Here is a 26,843-nt window from a genome sequence, read left to right as displayed (position 1 = left end):
CTGCGAGGCTCCACGGCCAAGGTTAACATTCAGGTTGAAGTCTACCTGCCCTGGGACAGTCAAGAAATGCAGCACAGGGCCATATCTGATGACAGGACTTTTCCCTTTTTCCCTTGAGAGTCTACGGAATAGGGGAGGCAGGGAGGGATGAGATATTTTTCAAGCATTTTGAGTTCTGACTCTGGTTTGACAGCTCCCACCTCCATGTAGAAAGGAAATTGGGCTTTCAATCTTAGATCTCTCCCTTCTTTCACCATTTCCTTGAGTTTCTAAAGAGTGCTGATCAGAGTGAAAGATCTACTGTCCTTGTGTGCTGATGTCAGTGTCTGGTTGCACGCAGGTGCTCAGTTAATAGTGTTGAAAAGAAGAAAAAGAATGGATTGGTGGACAGATGGATGGATGGATGGATGGATGAATGAAGGAAGGAAGGAATTTCATATATTGCATCAAAAGAGCTCAGACTCAAGGATGAGAATGGCTGGGCTCAAAGCCAGTTTCAATCACTTACTAGCTGGTATCTCAAGCGACTTAACCCCCTTGAGCCTTAGTTTCTGCATCTGAAAAATGGGGTCATAATAGGAACATCTTTCTCATGAGGCTGTTTTGGCGAATGAACAAATGACAAATGCAGATGCTCAGCACCGTGGTGACATGCAATCACAGACACCAGTTAACTGTTGATTGTTACTAAGATGCAAAAGAGGACAGTAAGGAGACAAGTGAAAAGGAAAGGTATGGCTGTTCCTTTGGTGTCTTTCCCTTCCCCCTCTTAGCTCTGGGCCTTGTTCAGCTTTTGCTCAAAGGAAGAAGGGCATGGCTGCTGAGATAAAGCCAGGTCATTTCTGAGTGGGAAGGAGGCTGGAGGTCAGGCAATGGGGAGACGGGGAGGGGGCAGCGGAGCAGAGGGTAGATTGGGACATTCCGAGGAAGCCTTCCCAACCCTTCCTACGGGCCCCAGGCAGCAAAGCAGGTGAGCAGACTCCGAGGGGCATGTGAGGCCCCAGTACCTGAAAAGGAGGTGAGGCTGGGCAGGAAGGCAGGGAGGATGGGGTGGGTTCAAGCTCACCCTCACAGATGCGGGTGTCCTCATTGAGGTGGTAGCCAGGTGGACACTCGCACTGGAAGCTGCCGAAGGTGTTGACACAGTTGCCCCCCTGGCACAGCCCTGGCAGCTCCTGGCATTCGTCAATGTCTGTCAGGAAGTGAGGAAGCTGTGATTGGAAGGTAAATCCAAGCAGAGGACTTGGGGGACACCCATGCCTTGCCCTGGGCTCTCCAGGGTCCTGGAGAGTCAGTCCTGCTTCTTTAAGAATACTCAGGGACTTCCCTGGTGGCGCAGTGGTTAAGAATCCATCTGCCAATGCAGGGTACATGGGTTCGATCCCTGGGCCGGGAAGATCCCACATGCCATGGAGCAACTAAGCCCGCGCACCACAACTACTGAGCCTGCGCTCTAGAGCACGTGAGCCACAACCACTGAGCCCATGCGCTGCAAGCCCATGCTCCACAACAAGAGAAGCCACCACAATGAGAAGCAAGCACACCGCAGTGAAGAGTAGCCCCCGCTCGCCGCAACTAGAGAAAGCCCACGTGCAGCAATGAAGACCCAATGCAGCCAAAAATAAAATAAATAAATTAAAAAAAAAAGAATACCCAAGAGCTGTTGGATATTTGGAGGCTGGACCCAGACTCTCCTGGGTCAATGTCACCCTGAATTCATCCTCTTTCCCTTCATTGGATAGCACATCCTTTCATCCATCCATCCATCCAAGTTCTGTCTTGATGGAATTCTCCAATCTCATTACCCCCATGGATAGAAGGATGGATGGATGGATGGGTGGATGGATGGATGGAATGATGGATGGATGGGTGGGTGGATGGATGGAATGATGGATGGATGGAATAAAGGATGGATGGAATAAAGGATGAATGGATAGAATGATGGATGGATGGATGGATGAATGGATATGGGAGGATGGATGTGTGGATGCGTAGATGGGTGGATATGAAAAGTGCTAGATGGGTGAATAAGCAAATGGGTCAATGGACGAAAAGATAAATGAGTGGATGGATGGGTGGGTGGGTAGGTGAGTAGATGGATGAATGTACTTATATATATGGATGGACGGATGGATGAATGGATGGAAGGAAAGAAGGAAGGAAGAATGGATGGAAGGAAAGAAGGAAGGAAGAATGGATAAATAGGGAATGGATGTATGGGTGGGTAGATGAGAGATGAATGGATCGATGGGTGGATGGGGGTTGGATAGAAGGATGAATCAATAAACCAATAGGTGGAAGAGGAGATGGCTGAGAGGATCTGCCCTCAACCCCAAAGCTGCCCAACTCTGCTCCCTGCTGAGGGGGGAATGAGAGGAAGGTCAATCAGTGGACGGTCTACCAGGAACTCACCTTCCAGAATGACAGTGATGGGATTGGGCCGGAAGCCCTCACCCCCCGGGCACAGGGTTCTGTACTCAGCTGCAAGGGAAAGAGGTGCTTGTGAGGGGCTGTGGGATGGGGCATTTGGGCAAAGCTCAGGGGAAGCAGGGGAGGGGAGGTCCCCTAGAAAGGGCTCAAGAGTGGGCCTTGCATCCCTTTACCACAGAAACTACATCCCCTTACCTCCTCAGCTTCTTGGGGCCAAGAGACATTGATCCAATCCTGGGGTATCCAGTGTGTGCGTGTGTGTGTGTGTGTGTGTGTGTGTGTGTGTGTGTGTGTGTAAACATGAGCTCACAATTCAACATGTGAGCAGATCGATCTTGTGGTAGTAGCTGGGGGTAGGGAGGGATTCTTTGTGATCCAAAACCAGACCCTAGTGTGACCACAAGTTTCCCCCATGAAAGGAAGACCCTGGATGTACACACACACACACACCTGAATAGGTGGACAGCTGCCTCCTTACTTCACACCTGACGACTTTGCACATGCTCTTCCCACTGCACCCCACATCCTTTCCCCTACTCTGCCTGGAAAACTCCTACTCATCCTTCAAAACCTCATTCAAGTCCCTATGTTGGGAAGGCTTCCCTTACCCCCTTCCTCTCCATGGCTTCCTCCTGACCCATCACTATGCCTCAAACAGACCCTTAGGATAGTTCCACTCTCAACAGTCCAGGGACTGTTGGTTTACGGGTAAGGGGCAGTGTGCAGCGGTTGTGGTTCATCCTTCTCTAGGTCCCCACCCCTAGGAAAGGACACAGAGGAATGCTCAATGTTTGTTGATTGACTGAGTGAGCAAGTGAATATAAACACACAAAGAATTTGCAGGAAGAGATGGCAGAAGGAGACTTTGGGGAGAGACCTAGACGATGAACTGCTGAGAATATGCTGTGTGACCCAGGGCGAGCCCTCCTCCCTCTCTGGTTCCCAGTGTCCCTCCCTTAGCAGAGATGACCCCCTAAGCCCTGCGGGAGCCTGGACCAGGGCTAGGTCTCTGCCTTCCCCCGCCCCCACTCCCCCAGGGACTCACTGGTATTGGCCAGCGGGCACAGCTCACAGGGGTTGCCCCAGGCCCGTCCCAGGGAGCAACAGCAGGATGCTCGGGTGACGCCAACCCCGATCTCCACACTGCAGGAAATGCCACCGTCCCCTCGGTCCTGTGTGTCCAGGAAACAGTTCCCGACCCGGGTGTCTGAACAGGCAGAAAGGGATGGTTAGCAAGTGGTGGGGGAGAAATGGGGTGTGTGTGTGTGTGTGTGTTTGCACTTCTGTGTATGTGTAACTGTGTGTTACTCTATGTGTGTCTGTGTGTGCATGGGTGTCTCTGTGTGTGACTGTGGAATTCTGTGTGTGCATATTTCTGTGTGCATGTGTGACTCTATGCATATGTCTGTCTGTCTGTCTAGAGCAGAAGATTGTATCTCAACAGACGATCGGGATGATCACTGTGGCCAAGGGCCTGTTTGTCAGGAGCAGGTGGATCTGGGTGACCCAGGCTATAGCCCCATCCAGCCCACTGACCCCAAAACCCCACCCGGAGTGGAGTGTGTGCTCACCCACGCAGCCCACCCCGCTGGGGTTCAGCTCAAAATCCTGGGGGCAGTTGCAGAGGTAGCTGCCGGGGGTGTTGACACACAGGCCGTTGATGCAGTTCACGGGGTCTGCACACTCATTCACATCTGTGGGGTGGGGGCACCATCAGCAGGGAGCCCTCCCTTGACCCACTTCCCTCCTGCCTTCTTCCCAGGGAGTCAAGCCCTGGCTGTTGGGGGCCAGGCTTAGGGGCAAGGTCACATCCTCCCCCGGGAAGAAAGCCTGATGGGACAGCAGCCTCTGGGGTCTGCCCTGTCCCAGGCGACCCCACGCCCTCCCCTGCTCTGTTCTACTTGGCCTGGAGGTTTGCCCTTGACAGCTCTCCCTGCCCCAGATTCCACGAGCTAACCTACAAAAAGCAACATTCAGGACATGTTTTGAGCCAGGGGCTGGCAGACTACAACCTGTGGGCCAAATCCGGCCCCCTATCTGTTTGTGTGAATAAAGTTTTATTGGCACACAGGCACGCTCATTCATTCACTTATCGCCTGTGTCTGTTTCTGAGCAACAGGGCAGAGACTGTATGGCCGAAACCTGAAAATATTTACTGTCCGGCCCTTCACTGAAAACGTCTGCCGAACCCTGTTTGGGACACACAGGTGGGAGACCATTTTGATGGCTGTGGTGGAGGGAGCTCGACTTTGTTGATCCACTGCATTTATTCAGGGGATGATAAATGAGGATGATGAAGGTTAACGGGGCAGGAGCACTGCTGGAGACGGCGGTCACACAAGGCCCCCTCCATGAGAGGACATGTGAGAAGAGATCCGTGGGCAGTGAGGGAGTGAGCCGCACCGCCCCTCCCCAGCCCATGGACCCCACACCTGTGCAGTTGCCGCCTCCGCGGTCCAGCTCGTAGCCCTCATCGCAGACGCAGCGGAACATGCCTGGCAGGTTCTCACAGCTCCCGAACACACAGAGGTTCCCGAGAACACACTCGTCCACATCTGGGGGGGGCGGACCCCAGCTCAGCGCAGCCCAGCCCACCTGGCGTCCTGCTCCTGCCACCCCCAGTGCCAGCGGCTCCAGGGACCCGCCCACACCCCGGCAGCCCCAGACCTCACCCTGGCAGGCGTGCTGGTCCTCTGTGGGGTTGAAGCCCATCTCGCATTCACAGCGGTACCCCCCGGGGGCATTGAGACACTGCCCGTTCTCGCAAAGGTCCACGTTCTCCGCACACTCGTCCCTGTCTAAGGGGAGCCAGAGACGGAGGCCTGGGGGTCGGCTGGCCAGGACCCACTCAGGGTGGGCAGGTGGCCCCTGTCACTCAAATCCTTCAGTCACCCAGGGTTCCAGGGAGCTGGCAAGTAGCCCGGGGAACTTGGAGGGCAGGTGACCAAGTCAGGGCCAGGGAGCAGACAGGGGACCTGGTCACTCAGGATCTGGGGCGGAGGGCTGCCAGGAAGTAAGCAAGTGTTCCTGCTCCCCACATCCAGAAGGCTCCATGCATTCTGAGTCCAGGGGACAAGACTGCCCCCAGGGACTCAGGGTCTGGCCTGTGGCCCCAAATGCTGAAGGCACGTCCTCTCCGGCACCCATGGGGTGGGTGGGTGGATCAGTGCAAGTCGGGAAGCCAACTGACCACTGTGGCCACCTCGGAATCCAGCCCCCATGGCTGTCCCTCTCGGGCCCCTCCAGCCCTCCCATCCCAACCCCCGACCTCACCTTCGCAGAAGTAGCCGTCCCCAGCAAATCCTGGGGGGCAGGCACAGCGGTAGGAGCCGGGGGTGTTGAGGCAGTCAGCTTTCGGGCTGCACCCATGCTCCTGGAAGGCGCATTCATCCAGGTCTGCAGGAGATGGAACCCGGAGTCCCCCGGGTGTGTGCACTGAGGGGCTGCAGGGAGGCAGGCCCTCCAATCCCAGCCCTGACCGGCCCCCCGGACATGCCTGAGCCCAGCCACCCCTCCCCGCCGCCTGCCTCCCCCCCACTGCCCCACCTACCTCTACAGCTCTGCCCGGACCTCCTGCCCTCAGGCACTCACCGTGGCATTCGAAGCCATCCCCCACCCAGCCTGGCTGGCACCTGCAGCTGAAACTCCCAGGGATGTTGTGGCAGGAGGCGTGACCATCACAGCTGTGTCCCCCAAGCTCACATTCGTCCACATCTGAGAGGAGAGGGAACCAGGCATAGGAGGGGCAGGACCAGGAGAGGGGGTGGAGGATGCAACACCCCCAGGAAACCTGGGCCCAGTAGAAATAGGGTTTCAGGTACAGAGTGGCAAGACTCAGTGCAGGAGCAAGGGAAAGAGCAAGGATCCTCCCTAGGGCAGGGCTGGCCCAGACATGTCCCCACACCACTGCGGGAGCTTCCACCTTCACCCAGAGCCCAAGAGGAAAACCCCCAAACCCAACAGGGCATGACTCCCAGCAGCCCCCAGCAATGGTCTGAAATGGCAGCATGAGAGACTTAGGGTAGACACTAAGAGTAACTGTCCTAATGCACACACTCCCTCTCTAAAGCAGGATTTCCTTCTAAACCACTGTGTCTAATCCTCAGCCAATTTTGCATCACCCTTATCTCGGCAATGTTCATACACCACCTAAATGAGCTGCTGTTCACTGAAAGTTTCTTTACACTGCCTCCCATTTTTACTCACGTGAACATATTTTAAAAGAAAAATAACAACGATCTCTGAGAAATCATGCGTTTGATGCTGTTTTCCAAGGTTTGTTTCTAGTATGCATTAAAATAACTATGTAATTATGGCAAGTAGAATTATGTTCTCCCAAAAAAGTGTGTTCCAATCCTAACTCCCAGAACCTCTGAATGTGCCCTTTTTTAGAAATAGGGTCTTTGTAGGTGTAACCAGAATCAGATGAGGTCATCCTGGATTACAGTGGGTTCGAAACCAATGACTGGTGTCCTCATAAGAAAAAGGAAATTTGGACACAGAGAGGAGAACACACTGTGATGATGGACGTGGAGATTGGAATGGTGTGTTCAAGGATGCCAAGGACCAACGGCCACCACCACAAGTGAAGAGAGAGGGATGGGAGATTCTCCCTCTGGGCTCCCAAGAAGGAACCAACCCTGCAGACACTATGATTTCAGACTCTGGCCTCCAGAACTGTTAATTCTAGAGAGAGTAGATTTCTGTGGTTGTGAGGCACCAGGTTTGTGGTCAGGGGTTTCAGCAACCCTAGGAAGCTAAAACAGGAACTACGGAAGTGTTTAAATGTTCATCCCTATACCACTTAAAAGCATCAGGCTTGTATGCTTTGGGAACTGATGTGGATACTAAGGGATCCAGAGCTCCCCCCGCAGAGCTGTTAAGGGAGCCCCGGGGGCACGTGATCGGATCCTATTTTTTTGCTTTAACATGAGGCCCCACCAGTGGAAGTGTGTTAAGAATGAGGTCTGGCTGTGCTCTGCTCCAAGGGATGGGGCAGACCCCATGAACCCTGAGCTGGCCCCTCGGGGTCCCCCTCGCCTGCTCCACTGACCGCCAGCTCACCGGAGCAGCCCGTGGCCCCCTTCCTGACGACGTAACCCAGCTGGCAGTGGCAGACAAAGGAACCCCTTGTGTTCTCGCAGACCCCATGGAGGCAGATGTAGGGGTTCAGGTCACACTCGTCCACGTCTGTGGGATGACAAGAGAGGAAGCAGGTGAGGGTGGGGACGCAGCAGCATTGCTAAGTGCCCTGCCACATGGGTCCCCTGCATCGGGGTTCTCTTTGCCCATCTTCAGGGGTGGGGAACTCCCCCAATTCCACCACTGGGCAGCCGCGAATATTCAGTTAACAGTCTACAGCACATATTCCGTGGAACGCACCGGACATGCATTCCCAAAAGGATTTTATACCAATACATTTAGACAACGCTGAGTTAAACAAAGCTAACTGGATTTTTTTCTCCTGCAGGCCTTTTCAGAGCCTTTATGCCAACGTGGATCTGCAAGAAGAGATGGAGGAAGCAGTATTTCCTATTTAACTTGGTCCTAAGCCCCCTTTTCTTCAGTGTTTCCTAAGACACCTGTGATCAGGAATGCTTTAAGCTGCCCTGGGCTGGACACATCTCCCTGGGAGGGTTATGTTTTTTACTTCCTGGTACTTCCTCACGCTGGCCCCAGCTCTGCCCTGATGGGGCACCCAGTAGACATCTGCTCCCTGGGCCCCGTGATGACCTGCAGCCAGGACAGGACGGTGATCACGGCCCAAACAGCCTGGGTCCCCAAGCAGAGCTCAGAGAATACAGTGTCTTTCCATCTAGCTCACCTTCCTCTGCAGAAAACCCCTTGGTCTGCAGTGATCTTATACATTGCTTTCAGAACAGGGCACGCGCCTCTGTATGCACTGGGTACACGGTAAGTGTTCAATAACTGTTCATAAAATAACAAGGTTCAAGGGCCTCTGTGCTGTGAATGAGATCCCACGGGTCTTGGTGCAGGGGCTTTAGGCACAGGTGGCCAGGAGCAGACCGCCAAGTGCAAAGCCTCATCTCCCCTGCCCGCGTGTGATGGGGACGGGACTGGCGTCTGTCTTGCCCACGTGGCCTCCTTGTGGAAGGTCTGGTGGGTGAATTGTGAAGCTGCCTCCTCCACCTGTATGTAGTCCCAGCTCCTCACCTACACACGTCCTCATGTCCAGCGTGGCCACAAAGCCGTCGTAGCAGAGGCAGTGGTGACCCCCCGGCACGTTGATGCACTGGCCCCCGTCACAGATGTCCGGGTTCTCCTCACACTCGTCCACGTCTGGGGGAGCAGGGTGGGGGGCTGGGCTGCAGGCAGGCAGGGATGGAGGGGGAGCCCCAGGGACCCTGCTGCAGGGTCAGCGGCCTGTCCCGGGTCTGGCCGGCTGCGTCTGGGTCAGGAAAGGTGTGTTCCCCATCCCAGGCGGAGGGAGGGGGCCGCGCCCACCCACCTGCACACGCCCTCCCATCGGGCATCAGCGAGTAGCCGTGTCTGCAGCCACACCGGTAGCTGCCCTCGGTGTTAACGCAGTGCACGTGGCACCCACCGTTCCCAGAGCGGCATTCGTCCACGTCTGCGGGAGGCAGAGCGAGGTAGGGGGCGTGGCGGGAGTGAGGTGGGGGTCGTGGCGGGGTGGGAGGCAGGGCGAGGTGGGGGTGTGGTGGGAGCGAGGTGGGTGAGCGTGGGGTGGCGGGAGGCAGGGCGAGGTGGGGGTGTGGCGGGAGTGAGGTGGGTGGGCGTGGCAGGGCGGGAGGCTGGGCGAGGTGGGGGTGTGGTGGGAGCGAGGTGGGTGAGCGTGGGGTGGCGGGAGGCAGGGCGAGGTGGGGGCGTGGCGGGAGTGAGGTGGGTGGGCGTGGCAGGGCGGGAGGCTGGGCGAGGTGGGGCGTGGCGGGAGCGAGGTGGGTGAGCGTGGCAGGGCGGGAGGCTGGGCGAGGTGGGGGTGTGGTGGGAGCGAGGTGGGTGGGCGTGGGGTGGCGGGAGGCAGGGCGAGGTGGGGGCGTGGCGGGAGTGAGGTGGGTGGGCGTGGCAGGGCGGGAGGCAGGGCGAGGTGGGGGTGTGGTGGGAGCGAGGTGGGTGGGCGTGGGGTGGCGGGAGGCAGGGCGAGGTGGGGGCGTGGCGGGAGTGAGGTGGGTGGGCGTGGCAGGGCGGGAGGCTGGGCGAGGTGGGGCGTGGCGGGAGCGAGGTGGGGGCGTGGTGGGACGGGAGGCAGGGGGAGGTGGGAGCGAGATGGGGGGCCGGGGGCGGGTCAAGCAGGGGTCTGACTAGGGGTAGGGGCCAGCAGAGGCAGGGACTTGGAGAGATTGCTGCGGTAGTGGGGGCCTCGGCTGGGGCTGGGGGCGGGCGCGGTCTCACCCACGCAGCCCTGGCGGTCAGGTGTGCTCTGGAAGCCGGCGTGGCAGGAGCACTGAAAGGCACCGATGACGTTGACGCACTGGCCGTGGGGACACAGGCCGTCACTCAGGGAGCACTCATCAACGTCTGCAGGGGGAGCACATGGCTGGTGGGGACAGCAGGTAGGGGAGGGGCCCCAGGGAAGGCCCGGCCTGTGTTCAGCCGCCATCTGCAGGACCCCGAGGCACTCGGACACGTGTGCACTCCGATGCATTCACGCTCCTGGCATCCACGCGCCACCACAGGTGTGAGTCCACACCTCACCCTTGTACAAACACGCACCCACACCCAGATCCACGTGTCCACCCACGTGCACACCCACAAGACCACGTGCCCACACACGTGCACACCCACAAGACTCACCCAAAACACACTCTTGAATACACGCTCACGCTCAACAGATAACACCCACACCCTGATCCATGCACCTACGTGCACACAGCTCACACACAAACACACCCTCACACCCACTCACATGCAAACACAATCACCCTCAGTAGACACACCTTCACAGCCACATGCACACTCATAAGACTCACAAATACACCTCACACCTACTCATATGCAAACACACTCACCCTCGACAGACACACACACCCACACCCACATGCACACATCCCCAGCCACAAACACACCCACCCGTGTGCAAACACACATCCACACCTAGACACACATTCTCTCACAAGCTCATGTAGATGCACAAACACCACATCCCCTCACATAAGAACACGCATCCTTGTGTAGACACTTACACACTCACAGACTCACACATAAACACCCAGGCACACACTCCTGTACAGACACATTCCCAGATACACACCTGCATGCTCACACAGACACACAAATACACACTCCCCCTGCCTCACACCCAAGCACAGTCATATCACACGGACGCACAATGACCTGCACCCATGCTACCTCATGCATGCGACCACTCACATGCATAGAGACTGACACACGTGTGCACACATATACATAAGTATGTACTCAGGGAGATGCACAAACACACACTCCCATCATCTCCCTCATGCAACCCACACTCACCCTCACAAGCAGTGCCCTTGGACACCAGCGCATGTCCAGCAGGGCACTGGCACTCATAGCTCCCATCCGTGTTGGTACAGGTGCCTCCCCGGCACAGCAGTGGGTCCCGGGCACACTCATCCACGTCTGGGCATGTGGAGAGAGAGAGAGGTGTGAGGACGGTGACCTGGCAGGGTGTGATGTGGCTTGTGGAAGCTTCTCCCTGTGCCCCTCTCCCCCAACCCTGTCACCCTGGCTGAAGCTGAAAGTGCCTGGAGTTTTGGGACTTGGGTGACCCATGGGAGTCAGACTGGGAGGGAAGCTGGAATTCTCAGAATTATCAGGGACACAGGCTGACACTCCTGGAGCTGGAGGCCCTGAGAAGCACCGCCCCCCCCCCCCGGAGGACACAGAGGGAAGGCAAGGCCCAGTCCCTCCAGGCATCAGCACATGGAGTGGGGGACCTCACCACCCACCCCCACTCTCCTCCCACTCCAGCCTCATGGGCCTCCTTCCACCCCTCAGGTGCTGTTCCCCCTCCCACCCGGCCCTCCACACAGCAGCTCCTTCTATCCTTCACGTCCACCCCGGGGCCTTTGCACGCACTGTTCTTTCTTCAAGCCACTCTTCAGTCCCTCTTCACCCCAATTACTCCCACTCTCTCAGCCCCACAGAATGAGATACATCCTAGGGGTCTATGCTCCCACTGCACCATATGGCCCTTTCAAGTGCTTATGACAGTGGCTATTTATTTTGCATTTGTCTGGGGATTTATTTTATTAAACATCTGTCTCCCCATTAGGTCATGAGCTCCGAGAAAATGGCCCTCTGCTGCCGAGCTCTCTGTGGTTCCCCTAAGTAGATGCACATGAAATGTTCACTGAATGAAAAAGTGAATGAAAGGGGAAGAGGCTCCTCTGTCCCGGGCCCCCTCCTCTTCTCATGCTACGACCCCCTGGGAGACCTGCCCGAATCTTGGTTCCCAGGCTTCTCATCTGAATGGCACACCCAATGTCCAGCAGCCTACAGGGATGACGCCCACACTTGCCGTGTCCCAGCTGGATCATGGCTTCTCCCCACTCCAGCCCCCTCCACCTACATCCATCACAGCAACGTCACCCCCATCCCTTGGCTCGGCCCCGAGACCCCCGAGCACCACCCTTCCCGGGGTGGCTGCCTACCCATGCAGTTCTTCATCATCATGAAGCCACTCTCGTAGCCATGGAAACACTCACACTCGAAGCTGCCCGGGGTGTTGACGCAGGTACCCTGGCCACAGAGGTCAGGGGAGATGCGGCACTCGTCAATGTCTGTGGAGAGAGTGGGCACGGGCTGGGCCTCCACATCTGCCAACACCCAGGGGTGCATGGGAGCCCCAAGCCGCTGAACTGAGCCAGGTTAACAGAGGTGCCGTGACTGCACCCCAGACGAGGGTAGGGAATTTCCTTTCAGCCTGGAGGACCCTGGAGGCCACCTCTGCCAGCCCCTCCTTTTATAGCTGGGATCCCGAAGGCTCAGAGAGGGTGTTGAGCTGTCCTCGGTCACAGAGCAGGCAGGTAGACAGGCAGGAAAAGGCCGGTTCTTGTCTTTTAGGTGTCTCTAGTTCGTGGCCCCCATCCCTGTAGGCGCCCCCCCACCGCCCAGGAAGCAGATGCGGGTACGTACCTGTGCAGTTCCTTTCCTGGGCGTCCAGGGCAAAGCCCCCAGCACAGGAGCAACGAAAGCTGCCCACGGTGTTGCGGCAGGTGCCGTGCGCACACAGCCCGGGGAAGGCTTTGCACTCGTTCACATCTGCAGCATGGGAGCACAAAATGTCACGCTGCCCCGATGTCTCTGGGTCCCCACCTCCTGAGCGTTCACCCCTCTGGCCACAGATGTTTGCTCTCTCCCAAACACACTTCCCATCTCCAGGCCTCTGCCCATGCTGTGTCCTCTCCCCATCCACCAGGCTCCCTGAGCCCAAACACACCTTTATAGAAGGGCTGGCCTGATAGGAAGTCCCGGCTGGCAAAGCCCAGCCCCCGGGGACACAGGCTGGCAAACGCTGGGGACTCAGGCTCAGGGCACGCTTCGCACGCGGCCCCCCACGCGGCCCCCAAGGAGCAGCAGCAGACGTCCATCCGGTACTTGCCGGGCAGGGCAGCCCCACATTCATCCTCATCCCAATGCAGGAAACAAAGCTCCAGGCGCACATCTGCAAGGAGGGGCAGTCACCGGTCCTGCCCCTGCCACACTGTGCCTGTCAGGACAGGCATTAGAGCCTCCTTCAGCAGCTTCTTGTGAAACTTCCTCCCCAACGGGAAGAGTGACTTCCTCATGCAGAGATTCGATATCATCCAATACTTCCTTTTGTTTTTTTTTTTTTTTGGCAGTGCTGCACGGCTGGTGGGATCTTAGTTCCCTGACCAGGGATCGAACCTGGGGCCCCCAGCAGTGAGAGCACCGAGTCCTAACCACTGGACCACCAGGGAATTCCCAACAGTTACATTTTAAAAATGATATAATCCAACAGTTACATTTGAATAATGGTATAATCCAAAAGTTACACTATAATAATAACTTGCACTGCTAGGTGCTCGCTGTGTGGTGGGCACTGTTCTAAGCTCATCAGTCCATTGAATCCTCAGAATAACACCAAGAGGAAAATATTATCATCATGCCCATTTTACAGGCAAGAAAACTGAGGCAGAGAAGGTTTAGGTAGCTGACCTGAGGCCAAACAGTTAGTAAGAGGTAGAGTGGGGTTCAAACGAGGCCATCTGGCTCCAGAGTGTGTGTGTTTAACCTGTAAAACTCCCTTAGAATAATCTGGGAGTGGATAAGCCTTCCTCAGAACCAGACATGAGGGTCTAAGAATGAGGCTGGTTAACTACGGCCTGGGTGCCAGCCTCCTGTTTTTGTAAATAAAGTTTTATTGACACACAGACACATCCATTTGTTTCTGTACTGTCTGTGGCTGTTCTTACACTACACAGCAGAGCTGAGTAGCTGCAACAGACTGTGAGGCCCCAAAAGCTGAAAATATTTACTCTCTGGCCCTTTGCAGAAACAGTTGGCTAATCCCTGGTCTAAGACAACTTCTCACTCTTTACAAAAGGAACATACGTTTAAGTGGGTCTATTTGAGGACAAGACCCCGTTACAGAATCTTTAGGAAAAAATAAAGATAAGCAGAACTGCCATGACACACAGGGATCTGTCTTAAGTTCCCGTGTACCCAGTGCCTTGGTCCAGGGCTGACCAGACTGAGTCATTTCACCTGGCCGTGAATTCAGCAATGGCTTTTTTCTCTTTACTCAGTTACTTTCTTTCCTTGCTCACCTTTTGGAATCAGCAAGAAGACCCGGTGCACACCTGAAGCTCAGTTTAGAAGGAAATCAAAGTTGAGAAGGGTCATCAGGGCTCACCTGCCTTATGTTGACCAGGCTCCAAGGTGACCCCGAGGAGGCCACCAATGGATTGATGGGACTACAGGAGGAAAAGCTGATAGAACTCAGAGCGCTACCTGCTGGCCGGCACATGCTTTTGGCCAAGAAATGTCCTGTTCAAGATGCTGATAGGGACAAAGCAAGAAGCCCTCATCGAGGGGGAAAATATCTCAGAGCCTCTGAGACTGAGGGTAAGCAAGCCATTCAGGGTGAGGGTTTGAGCCCTGGATGCTGAGGAAGGTTCACCAGCATCACTTAGCACTCATGCTAGAGGTGCCTCCTGCTCAAATCCCCCCGTGTAAACCTTACTCGGTAACAAGAAAGAATAAACAAAGGTTGCAAGTATTATTCCACGAGATTTTGCCATCTGCAGTGACCTTCCTTAGAAGGGCAGTTAAGAAGATGCATCCACCAAAACAAATGTCTTTGGAGACACGTGGGCAAGAGGTGGGCAGTGAGCAGAGGGTCCTGGAGGACCCCCGAGATCCCGCTTGTCCCTAGGAGGGGTCTCCAGCCGCTGGGAGTGGAGGCAATGAAGGGCAGGGGGCCCTGCATGGGGACCCAGCCCGCACTCACCCACGCAGAGCCGGCCCGTGGCATCCAGCGTCAGACCCTCAAGACACTCGCAGTGGAAGGAGCCAGCGGTGTTGAGGCAGCGCCCATTGGGACAGACCCCCGGGAAGACCTCACACTCGTTCACATCTGGGCAGCGGCAGGCAAGGAGGAGAGGCAAGGGCTGGAGGCTCCCAGGAGCTGTTCCCCTGGGGCCTCAGGACACCACGTGGTCCTTGGGGAGGGGGAAGGGGCAGTGCCAGCCTCAGGGGTTGGCGGATCGCGGGGAAGACCCAGGTACCAAGGAGGGAGAATGTCTCGATCTCAAATGGCTTCAGGGAGGGGCCCCAGGCAGCCCCCATGACACTCGCCCACGTGTGGCTTGGAGGGCGAACCGCAGAGGTTGGGGATGGGGGTTACCTTCGCAGCTGAGCCCCTTCACGCGGGCGAAGCCACGGGCACAGGCGGGGTCTGTGGTTGGGGAGAGGAGTCACTCCCTCCACTCAAACACAGGGGATCTGTCCCACCCCAGTTGTCCCGATGGCGTGGGAGCCCCCGGAGCCCCGCCCCCAGGGCATTACCCATGTCACAGCGTTCGCAGGGGCTCCCCCAGGCAGCCCCGAGCGTGGCGCAGCACTCGGACCGCAGGGTGGCTCCGTGCAGGTTCGCCTCGCAGCGGCCATCCTGGACCTTTAGCCAGCAGGTGCCTTTGGTGCTGTCTGCGGGGAGGGGCTTGCTGTCTCACCTGGCGGGCCCACATCTGCACGCCGACCCGCAGAGACCCAGCCTACTCAGGGGTGTCGGGGTCCCCGCTGCTCCGTAGGGCCTCTCACCTAAGCACACGGTACCGGAGGGTCCCAGGCGGCTGCCGGGGGCGCACTCGCAGGCGTAGGAGCCGGCCAGGTTGCGGCACACGCCGTTCACACACGGATTGGACAGGCACTCGTCGATGTCTGCAGGGACAGCGGCCCCCAGCCGCCCCACCCCCCAGCGAGTCCTGAGCTGCGGGAGGGGGAACCCCACCTGACCAGGGGCCCCTCCTCCCCACGGCTGCCAAAGTCCAGAGGCAGGGGGCGCAAGCGGTCAGAATACAAGGGAACGGACTGCGCAGGCTCAGACGCACGTGAGTTTGCACTGAATCCTCTTGTGCACCTGCACAAGCACACTGACGTGCAGGGTCCTGGGAGCGCACACACGTAAAAGTGCAGAGGGATAGGCACGGTGGGGAACCGTGGCCCTCAAAGGGTCGGTCATGGCACACGACAGGTGAGAGGCAGGAGGAAAACCCAGAGGGGATGGAGGCCTGGGTGTGGCCAGGGTGGGGGAGGGGTGTCAGCTGGAAAGAAGACAAAGGACCAGGGGAGGGGTGGGGCCAGACGGAAAGCTTGTGCGTGACTGTGTGTGTGTGTGTGCGTGCGCGCGCGCGTGTGCAGGTGTCTGTGAGTGCCAAGGGATCTATGCGATGGGCAAGGTCATCACAACAAATTGTGTGTGGGCAATGGCGAGCATGCACACTTGAACATGTGTATGTGTCAGTGAGTGCACGTGTGTGAGAGGGAGGATGGGCACGTATTCCTGTGTATAAGCATGTGTGTACGAGCATGTGAGTGCACAACTGTGCAGGTATGTGAGGGTGTGTGTGACTGCATACATAAGTGTGTGTGGCTGTGAGCCTAAGTGTGTGGAAGGGTGAGTGAAAGAATGTGGGCACACACATGTCTTTGAGAGTGTGCACGTGAGGGTGTGTGACTGGGAATGTCTGTGAGTGTGAATATAGGTATGTGAGTGTGTTTTGTGTGAGTACCGGTGTATGTAACTGAGTGATCATATGCACACATGTGTGAATGTCAGAGGGTCTGAGTGCATAAGGGTGTGCCTTTGAGGGTGTAACTGTGGCTGTGAGCATGTATGTAAAGTGTGAGAATAACTGTGTGAAAGTGGGTATTGTGTGTGTACCTACAAGTGTGTGTAACTGTGAGACTGAATACATGTATGCCTTTGAGCGTGTCTGTGTGTGTGAATGCAGGGATACATGTGTCTTTGAGCATGTGTGTACCCACAGCGTGCAGCGTGCATAAGTATCTGCATGGATGTGTGCGTGGCTGTGTGCCCCGGGACCCTGTACCTTCGCAGGTCTCCGTGTCTTGCCGGAAGCTGAAGCCCTGGGGGCAGGAGCAGCTGTAGCTGCCAGGGCTGTTCCGGCACCGCCCGTTGTCACACAGGAGGCTGTTGAGTGCACACTCATCCACATCTGCAGGGTGAGGGGGGGAGAGCGGGGTGAGGGGTGTGCAGTGGGGGCGGCCCACCCACCTGCCCTTCCACTTGCCGGGCACACTCACCCATGCACTCCTTGCCGGCCGCGCCTGCCTCGTAGCCCAGGTTGCAGATGCAGCGGTAGCTGCCCCGCAGGTTCTCACACATACCGTTGGCACAGACATCAGGGTCGAGGGCACACTCGTTGATGTCTGCACCAGGAGGAGGGCGTCAGCAGCTGCCCTGGCTCCCTGGAGGCTCCAGAAGCCAAGTCCCCCGGGGCCAGAGCTGCAGCCTAGACCCTGCCTCCTTCCCCTTGAAACCAGGGTTTCTCAGCACTGTGGATATTTGGGGCCAGAGCTGCAGCCTAGACCCTGCCTCCTTCCCCTTGAAACCAGGGCTTCTCAGCACTGTGGATATTTGGGGCCAGAGCTCCAGCCTAGACCCTGCCTCCTTCCCCTTGAAACCACGGCTTCTCAGCACTGTGGATATTTGGGGCCAGAGCTCCAGCCTAGACCCTGCCTCCTTCCCCTTGAAACCAGGGTTTCTCAGCACTGTGGATATTTGGGGCCAGAGCTCCAGCCTAGACCCTGCCTCCTTCCCCTTGAAACAAGGGTTTCTCAGCACTGTGGATATTTGGGGCCAGAGCTCCAGCCTAGACCCTGCCTCCTTCCCCTTGAAACCAGGGTTTCTCAGCACTGTGGATATTTGGGGCCAGAGCTCCAGCCTAGACCCTGCCTCCTTCCCCTTGAAACCACGGCTTCTCAGCACTGTGGATATTTGGGGCCAGAGCTCCAGCCTAGACCCTGCCTCCTTCCCCTTGAAACCAGGGTTTCTCAGCACTGTGGATATTTGGGGCCAGAGCTCCAGCCTAGACCCTGCCTCCTTCCCCTTGAAACCAGGGTTTCTCAGCACTGTGGATATTTGGGGCCAGAGCTGCAGCCTAGACCCTGCCTCCTTCCCCTTGAAACCAGGGTTTCTCAGCACTGTGGATATTTGGGGCCAGAGCTCCAGCCTAGACCCTGCCTCCTTCCCCTTGAAACCAGGGTTTCTCAGCACTGTGGATATTTGGGGCCAGAGCTGCAGCCTAGACCCTGCCTCCTTCCCCTTGAAACCAGGACTTCTCAGCACTGTGGATATTTGGGGCCAGAGCTGCAGCCTAGACCCTGCCTCCTTCCCCTTGAAACCAGGGTTTCTCAGCACTGTGGATATTTGGGGCCAGAGCTCCAGCCTAGACCCTGCCTCCTTCCCCTTGAAACCAGGGCTTCTCAGCACTGTGGATATTTGGGGCCAGAGCTGCAGCCTAGACCCTGCCTCCTTCCCCTTGAAACCACGGCTTCTCAGCACTGTGGATATTTGGGGCCAGAGCTCCAGCCTAGACCCTGCCTCCTTCCCCTTGAAACCAGGGTTTCTCAGCACTGTGGATATTTGGGGCCAGAGCTCCAGCCTAGACCCTGCCTCCTTCCCCTTGAAACAAGGGTTTCTCAGCACTGTGGATATTTGGGGCCAGAGCTCCAGCCTAGACCCTGCCTCCTTCCCCTTGAAACCAGGGTTTCTCAGCACTGTGGATATTTGGGGCCAGAGCTCCAGCCTAGACCCTGCCTCCTTCCCCTTGAAACCACGGCTTCTCAGCACTGTGGATATTTGGGGCCAGAGCTCCAGCTTAGACCCTGCCTCCTTCCCCTTGAAACCAGGGTTTCTCAGCACTGTGGATATTTGGGGCCAGAGCTGCAGCCTAGACCCTGCCTCCTTCCCCTTGAAACCAGGGCTTCTCAGCACTGTGGATATTTGGGGCCAGAGCTGCAGCCTAGACCCTGCCTCCTTCCCCTTGAAACCAGGGTTTCTCAGCACTGTGGATATTTGGGGCCAGAGCTGCAGCCTAGACCCTGCCTCCTTCCCCTTGAAACCAGGGCTTCTCAGCACTGTGGATATTTGGGGCCAGAGCTGCAGCCTAGACCCTGCCTCCTTCCCCTTGAAACCAGGGTTTCTCAGCACTGTGGATATTTGGGGCCAGAGCTGCAGCCTAGACCCTGCCTCCTTCCCCTTGAAACCAGGGCTTCTCAGCACTGTGGATATTTGGGGCCAGAGCTGCAGCCTAGACCCTGCCTCCTTCCCCTTGAAACCAGGGTTTCTCAGCACTGTGGATATTTGGGGCCAGAGCTGCAGCCTAGACCCTGCCTCCTTCCCCTTGAAACCAGGGCTTCTCAGCACTGTGGATATTTGGGGCCAGAGCTGCAGCCTAGACCCTGCCTCCTTCCCCTTGAAACCAGGGTTTCTCAGCACTGTGGATATTTGGGGCCAGAGCTGCAGCCTAGACCCTGCCTCCTTCCCCTTGAAACCAGGGTTTCTCAGCACTGTGGATATTTGGGGCCAGAGCTGCAGCCTAGACCCTGCCTCCTTCCCCTTGAAACCAGGGTTTCTCAGCACTGTGGATATTTGGGGCCGGAGCTGCAGCCTAGACCCTGCCTCCTTCCCCTTGAAACCAGGGTTTCTCAGCACTGTGGATATTTGGGGCCGGAGCTGCAGCCTAGACCCTGCCTCCTTCCCCTTGAAACCAGGGTTTCTCAGCACTGTGGATATTTGGGGCCGGAGCTGCAGCCTAGACCCTGCCTCCTTCCCCTTGAAACCAGGGTTTCTCAGCACTGTGGATATTTGGGGCCGGAGCTCCAGCCTAGACCCTGCCTCCTTCCCCTTGAAACCAGGGTTTCTCAGCACTGTGGATATTTGGGGCCAGAGCTGCAGCCTAGACCCTGCCTCCTTCCCCTTGAAACCAGGGTTTCTCAGCACTGTGGATATTTGGGGCCAGAGCTGCAGCCTAGACCCTGCCTCCTTCCCCTTGAAACCAGGGTTTCTCAGCACTGTGGATATTTGGGGCCAGAGCTGCAGCCTAGACCCTGCCTCCTTCCCCTTGAAACCAGGGTTTCTCAGCACTGTGGATATTTGGGGCCAGAGCTGCAGCCTAGACCCTGCCTCCTTCCCCTTGAAACCAGGGTTTCTCAGCACTGTGGATATTTGGGGCCAGAGCTCCAGCCTAGACCCTGCCTCCTTCCCCTTGAAACCAGGGTTTCTCAGCACTGTGGATATTTGGGGCCAGAGCTCCAGCCTAGACCCTGCCTCCTTCCCCTTGAAACCAGGGTTTCTCAGCACTGTGGATATTTGGGGCCAGAGCTGCAGCCTAGACCCTGCCTCCTTCCCCTTGAAACCAGGGTTTCTCAGCACTGTGGATATTTGGGGCCAGAGCTCCAGCCTAGACCCTGCCTCCTTCCCCTTGAAACCACGGCTTCTCAGCACTGTGGATATTTGGGGCCAGAGCTCCAGCCCAGACCCTGCCTCCTTCCCCTTGAAACCAGGGTTTCTCAGCACTGTGGATATTTGGGGCCAGAGCTGCAGCCTAGACCCTGCCTCCTTCCCCTTGAAACCAGGGTTTCTCAGCACTGTGGATATTTGGGGCCAGAGCTGCAGCCTAGACCCTGCCTCCTTCCCCTTGAAACCAGGGTTTCTCAGCACTGTGGATATTTGGGGCCAGAGCTGCAGCCTAGACCCTGCCTCCTTCCCCTTGAAACCAGGGTTTCTCAGCACTGTGGATATTTGGGGCCAGAGCTGCAGCCTAGACCCTGCCTCCTTCCCCTTGAAACCAGGGTTTCTCAGCACTGTGGATATTTGGGGCCAGAGGTCTAGTCTAGACCCTGCCTCCTTCCCCTTGAAACCAGGGTTTCTCAGCACTGTGGATATTTGGGGCCAGAGCTGCAGCCTAGACCCTTCCTCCTTCCCCTTGAAACCAGGGTTTCTCAGCACTGTGGATATTTGGGGCCAGAGCTGCAGCCTAGACCCTGCCTCCTTCCCCTTGAAACCAGGGCTTCTCAGCACTGTGGATATTTGGGGCCAGATCATCCTTTGCTGTGACGGGGGGCGTCCTGTGCATTGTAGGATGTTGAGCAGCATTCCCAGCCTTACCCAGGAGATGCCAGTAGCACCCTCTCCAATATTTGTCCAGACATTGCCAAATGGCCCCTCGGGAGGGGGGGCAAAACTGTCCCCAGTTTGGAACTCATGGAACAGATGTTTATATGGCAGCAACATAATTTTTTTAAAAAAGTGCAATCATAATCACTACCATTATAGGATGTTTACTATTTTGTGCCAAGCATTATAACTCATTTGATCCTCACAACATCCCTGAAATGGATCTTGCCGTTATCTCCACTGTACAGACAAGGAGGCACAGAGATGGTAGGTAACTTGCCTGAGGCTATTCAATCAATAAATAGTAGGGCCAGGATTCGAACCCATGCATCTGGCTGCAGAATCTGTCCCTTTAACTGACAGGGGGGTGGGGGAGGGGTGGACATCTGTCCTGCCCTGATGGCCTAGCAGTGGATGGGAAATCTGACTCTTCTAAGTCCGTTTATTTCTTGCTCAGGCAGAAAGGCTGTTTCAGGAAGGGATGGTGTCATAGGTTGGAGTCCTAGCCCCCAGGATCTCAGCATGTGACTCTATTTGGAGACAAGGACTTTACAGAGGTGATCCAGTTAAAGCGAGGTCATTAGGGTGGACCCGCAGTCCATTCCAATATGACTGTATCCTTATAAAAGGGGGAAATTTGGGCACAGACGCACAAGGAGAACCCCATGTCAAGAGGAAGGCAGAGGGGGAATTCCCTGGTGGTCCAGTGGTTAGGCCTCTGCATTTTCACTGCCGAGGGCACGGGTTCAATCCCTGGTCGGGGAACTAAGATCCTGCAAGCTGCACGGCGTGAAAAAACAAGATGAAGGCAGAGGGCCTGGGGATGAATTAGGAGTTTGGGAATAACATATACACAATACTCTATATAAAACAGTTAACCAACAAGGATCTACGGTATAGCACAGGGAACTCAATATTTTTAATAACCTATAAGGGAAAAGAATCTGAAAAAGAAGAGATATGTATGTATAACTGAATCACTTTGCCGTACACCTGAAACTAACACAACATTGTAAACTTAAAAAAAAAAAAAGATGAAGGCAGAGATCAGGGTGATGCTTCTACCAGCTGAAGATTTAACAGTGAAGTGCCAGAAGCTGCGGGAGAGGCATGGGACAGACTCTCCCTCACAGCCTCGGAAAGAGCCATCCCTGCTCACACCCTGATCTCGGACTTTTAGCCTCTCCAGAGCTGTGGGAGAATAAACGTCTGTTGTTGAAGTCTCCCAGCCTGTGGTACTTTGTTACTGCAGCCCCAGCGACCTGACAGTGCCCAACCACGACCCCACCCCTCTGTCCCAGCGCTGCCCCACTCACCTCTGCCATCCGTGGTGATACCAAGACCGCTGCTGCACAGGGCCTGGAACTCGTCTGGGGTGGCGGGAGCAGAGCGAGAGGGGTCACTGGCCATTGCCGAACCCAAACCACGCCCAAGACGTGGCCCCTTGGAGCTGAGCGAGGGTCTGGGACTAAGATGCCCCCCCAATGGGAAGAGCAACTTCCTTCCGTGTCTTCTTGGGGAGAGAAATCCCCCCCCACCCCATAGGAGCCAAGCCCCCCACCACTGTCCCCTCCTGCCCCCTGGGTGATAAACTAGAAGCAAGAACTAAAGGAAAGCGGGTGGAGGTGGGGCAGCCGACCCTCACCGGAGTTCTTGGCAGGACACAGCTGGCAGGGCTCCCCAAACCCGTGGTCGGGGCTCGCACAGCAGCACTCGGATTTGGTGACGGCACCAGGGAAGGGGCGGGCACAGGAGCCCTTGTCGAGCGTCCCGTAGCACGTGCTACGCACGTGGGTGTCCACGCACACGCGGCCATCCGCGCCCACCGCGAGCCCCCCCAGGCAGTGGCAGCGGAAGGAGCCCTCGGTGTTGGTACAATGGCCGTTCATACAGATGCCCGGTGTCTGGCACTCGTCGATGTCTGCGGGGGGCCGTGGGCGACTGCGACAGGTCCCAGTCCCCCGCCACCCGCCCTTGCCGCCTCCCCTCACCTTTTCCTCCCCATCCCCATCACTCCCCTGTGGTCCAGCCTCATGCCTCACCCACGCAGTGGCGGCCACCGGGCGCCAGCAGGAAGCCCGGTTTGCAGAGGCACGTGAAGCTGCCGTCCTCGTTCAGGCACACTCCGTTGGCACACATGGTGGTGGTGGCACACTCGTTGTGGTCTGGGGACACCGGGAGAGGCTGGTTCCCAGCAGGGTCCCAGCAGTCACCCCTCTTTGGGCCAGCCCTGCCAGGTAGACCAGCCCCGCCCTCTCACTTTTCCAGGGACCCTTCCCAGGGCAGTTCGACCCTGACAGGACAAAATGTGACTGTCGGGGACTATGTCGACTTGGATATAGTGAACTGATGGAGTGTGAACTCCCCTGGGGCAAGACTGGGGCCACTAGCTCGAGTCTGCATCTTCCATCCTGGCACACCGTAGATGCTCCATAAATAGTTGTTCAAAGTCGAATAAGTGAGGTGTGGTGGTTACACAACATTGCACTAAATGTCACCAACTGTTCCTTTAAAAATGGTTAAAATGGTAAATACGTTGTGTATATTTCACCACAATAAAAAATGCAAAAAAAAATGGAAAAAATGAGGTAGTGTTTGCATGACTTTATGTAATGTACTAAATGCCACCAAACTGTTCCCTTAAAAAAGGGTAGGAATGGAGCTGATATACACTACTGTACATAAAATAGATAAACAACGAGGTCCTACTGTATAGCCCAGGGAACTATATATTCAATATCTTGTAATAAACTATAATGGAAAAGAAAAAAAAAGGGTTAAATGGTAAATTGTACACTATGTATATTGTGCCACGATTTTTAAAAATGCAAAAAAGAATTGCATAAATGAGATGGTCGTTGCACGACCTTGGAAATATCCTAAGTGCCACCAAATTGTTCACTTAAAAATGCTACGTTTACTTTCTTGCAGAAAAAAAATTGAGTAAATGTGGGTGCACAACATTGGGAACTACTAAATAAACGCCACAGAATTTTTCACTTTTAAATGATTAAATTTATCTTGTGTGAATCTCACTTGAATTTAAAAAGAAAAGGGCAAAAACCGTCAGCTGAGAAGAAAACAGTCTAACTTAAAGGAAGGCGGTGGGTGCAGAAATGATTTGCTTACCAAAGTATCAGTTTTGAACAATAAAGGATTGTACCAAAAGGAAGGAAGGAAAGAAGGGAGGGAGGGAGGGAAGGAAAGAAAAGAATAAATGAATATAAGGTCCACACCAAAACTTGTACGTGAACATTCATAGCAGCATTAGCCACAACAGCAAAAAGTGGGAACAACCCAAATAGCCATTAACTGATGACGGTATAAACAAAATGTGGTCTACTCATATAATGGAATGTCATTTGACAATAAAGAGGAATGACGTTCTGACACCTGCTACAACACGGATGGACCTTGAAAACATGATACTCAGTGAAAGAAGCCAGTCACAAAAGGCCACGAGTATGTGATTCTATTTATACGAAATGCCCCGAACAGGCAAATCCATGGAGACCGAAAGTCAATTAGCCTAGTGCCGAGGGCTGGGGGGGAAGAGAGAGGATTTTGGAATGACTACTAATGGACAGGAAGTGATAAAGAGGTTCTAAACTTAGATTGTGGTGATGCTTGTACTACAAGCCATTGAAGTGTACACTTTAAATGGCCACTTTTATGGTATGGAATGATGTATCAATAAAGATGCTAAAAAGGTTTTTAAAAAATGAAAGAATGCACAGAGAACTATACTCAGTACTTGGTAATAACCCATAAAGGAAAAGAATCCAAAAAAGAATAGATACATGTATATGTATAACTGAATCACTTTGCTGTACACCTGAAACTAACACAACATTGTAAATCAACTACACTTCAACTACAAAAAATAAATTAAAAAAATAAAATTTATATGTACCAAGAAAAACACTGATTAAGGATTTCAACTCTTACTGGTTACAGACTATGCAGAGATCTGAAGGAAATATTAAAGACTTGACGGTAGGGCTTCCCTGGTGGTGCAGTGGTTAAGAATCCGCCTATCAATGCAGGCGACACGGGTTCAAGCCCTGGTCCGGGAAGTTCCCACGTGCCTCAGAGCAACTAAGCCCATGCACCACAACTACTGAGCCTGCGCTCTAGAGCCCACAAGCCACAACTACTGAGCCCACATGCCACAGCTACTGAAACCTGTGCGCCTAGAGCCTGTGCTCCGCAACAAGAGAAGCCACCCCAATGAGAAGCCCGTGTGCAGCAACGAAGACCCAATGTGGCCAAAAATTAAAAAAAAAAAAAAAAAAAGACATGATGGTAAAATTATAAAACAATGAATTAATCAAAATTACTTTCAGTAGGTGATATCTAACTAATAAAAAACAATGCAAATAAAAATAATAATGATTTATGCACAGACATAAATTACTATACCTAAAGTTAATGCTAAGAAAATAGCTAATTTAATAATCAACTTTCTAAATGTATCTAAAAATCAATAGAAAGTAAATGTTCTGCAAAAAAAAAAAAAAAAAAGAATGAAAGGAAGAAAATCCTTCCTGATGAGGGAAGACTGCGAGGCAGGTCTCCTCAGAGAGCATGACAGAAAAGAATAAAGGGAGTCCCTGGTGGCCCCTACAAGCTGTGGGGAGCTTGGGTGGCACCCCCATACCCTGCAGGGAGCCTGAGATCGGGGCGCTCTCCACGGTCCTGACCCACCTCTCTCAGAGGCCAGACTCTCTTGAGGACAGGTGAGGGGCCATGAGTCAGGGGCAGGGGCAGGCAGCTGATGGCATGGTCTTACCCCAAAGGCCCCTTCCTGGGATTCAGGGAATGAATTCAGGAAGGAGAGAATGAAGGAGTGAGTAGGGGGTGGACAGACCACAAGGAGGATCTCAGATGGGCTGGTTCGGCTCAGAAAGGGGAGGAGAGCACCCACCGTGAGGAGGGAGGTGGGGGATGGAACAGGAGTGGCAAGATGCAAAAGGCAGCTACTGGGGCCCAGAAGCCGCTTCCCCACCCGCTCACCCTCAACTCACCCACACAGTTCTTGCCATCGGGGCCGAGCTCAAAGCCTGCATTGCAGACACACTGGAAGCTGCCTGCTGTGTTGACGCAGCGGCCGTGGTGGCAGAGGCCACTGCTGGCGATGCACTCGTCCATGTCTGGTGGGGAGGCAGGCGGGCAGTCAGCAGGCATCCTCCTAGCCCCCAGGCTCTAATTCAGATGCAGGTTCCATCAGCCACGCTCCCAGTCACCCCCCACTCTCCGATGGACGGCCATACCCACGCACTCCTGCTTGGTGAGCGTCGCCTGAAAGCCCTCCCAGCACCGGCAGTGGTAGGAGCCGGGGGTGTTGACGCAGTCTCCGTGGTGGCAGGGGCTGCTGGCACATTCGTCCACGTCTGCAGGCAGAGGACCCTGAGCCCCAGCCCGCCAGGGCGCTCCCCCTGCCCCCAGCCCACCCCTGCCCCAGCCGCTGCTCACCAATGCACTCCCCCCGAACGTCCTGGGTGTAGCCCATGTTACACTCGCAGCGGTAGCTGGAAGACGTGGGCAGGCAGCGGCCATTGAGACACAGGTTGGTGAAGTGTCGGCAGATGTCAATGGTCTGGTTCAGCGTGGCTGTGCCTGTGAGTAGGGCCGACGTGGGGCACCCGAGCATGGGCTGGCCCCCTGGGTCTGGACCTCACCTCCGGGTTCAGACACCCACTCAAGAAGCTGGAACCCTACCCCTATGGCCAGGCTCTCCCACTTCAGCCCAGAGTCCTGCCCTAGATTCACACCTCCACCCTGG

The 26,843-nt window shown here is 55.4% G+C and overlaps 1 protein-coding gene across 1 annotated transcript in view; it reads right to left on the bottom strand.

Annotated features, from left to right (window-relative positions):
* The window catches only part of FBN3 (fibrillin 3), a 64,909-nt gene that overhangs the window by 29,205 nt on the left and 8,861 nt on the right, over positions 1-26,843 (bottom strand). The window contains exons 10-37 of the mRNA XM_082382018.1: positions 26,534-26,677; positions 26,332-26,451; positions 26,086-26,211; positions 23,101-23,223; positions 22,704-22,979; positions 22,375-22,428; positions 17,182-17,307; positions 16,968-17,093; positions 15,676-15,795; positions 15,424-15,561; positions 15,263-15,313; positions 14,867-14,992; positions 12,833-13,057; positions 12,529-12,654; positions 12,045-12,173; positions 10,885-11,010; positions 9,802-9,927; positions 8,900-9,022; positions 8,605-8,730; positions 7,495-7,620; positions 6,022-6,144; positions 5,704-5,826; positions 5,103-5,228; positions 4,863-4,985; positions 4,002-4,124; positions 3,476-3,637; positions 2,413-2,481; positions 1,067-1,192 (exon numbers count right to left, since the gene is read on the bottom strand). Coding sequence (XP_082238144.1) covers positions 1,067-1,192; positions 2,413-2,481; positions 3,476-3,637; positions 4,002-4,124; positions 4,863-4,985; positions 5,103-5,228; positions 5,704-5,826; positions 6,022-6,144; positions 7,495-7,620; positions 8,605-8,730; positions 8,900-9,022; positions 9,802-9,927; positions 10,885-11,010; positions 12,045-12,173; positions 12,529-12,654; positions 12,833-13,057; positions 14,867-14,992; positions 15,263-15,313; positions 15,424-15,561; positions 15,676-15,795; positions 16,968-17,093; positions 17,182-17,307; positions 22,375-22,428; positions 22,704-22,979; positions 23,101-23,223; positions 26,086-26,211; positions 26,332-26,451; positions 26,534-26,677 — 3,612 coding nt within the window. The remainder of the gene's footprint in view (positions 1-1,066; positions 1,193-2,412; positions 2,482-3,475; positions 3,638-4,001; positions 4,125-4,862; positions 4,986-5,102; positions 5,229-5,703; positions 5,827-6,021; positions 6,145-7,494; positions 7,621-8,604; positions 8,731-8,899; positions 9,023-9,801; positions 9,928-10,884; positions 11,011-12,044; positions 12,174-12,528; positions 12,655-12,832; positions 13,058-14,866; positions 14,993-15,262; positions 15,314-15,423; positions 15,562-15,675; positions 15,796-16,967; positions 17,094-17,181; positions 17,308-22,374; positions 22,429-22,703; positions 22,980-23,100; positions 23,224-26,085; positions 26,212-26,331; positions 26,452-26,533; positions 26,678-26,843) is intronic.

The sequence above is a fragment of the Balaenoptera borealis genome (genome assembly GCF_965194805.1).
Source record: "Balaenoptera borealis genome assembly, chromosome: 2".
NCBI lineage: Eukaryota > Metazoa > Chordata > Mammalia > Artiodactyla > Balaenopteridae > Balaenoptera > Balaenoptera borealis.
Note: the sequence above shows the minus strand (reverse complement) of the source record. Positions and strands in the feature narration are given on the sequence as shown.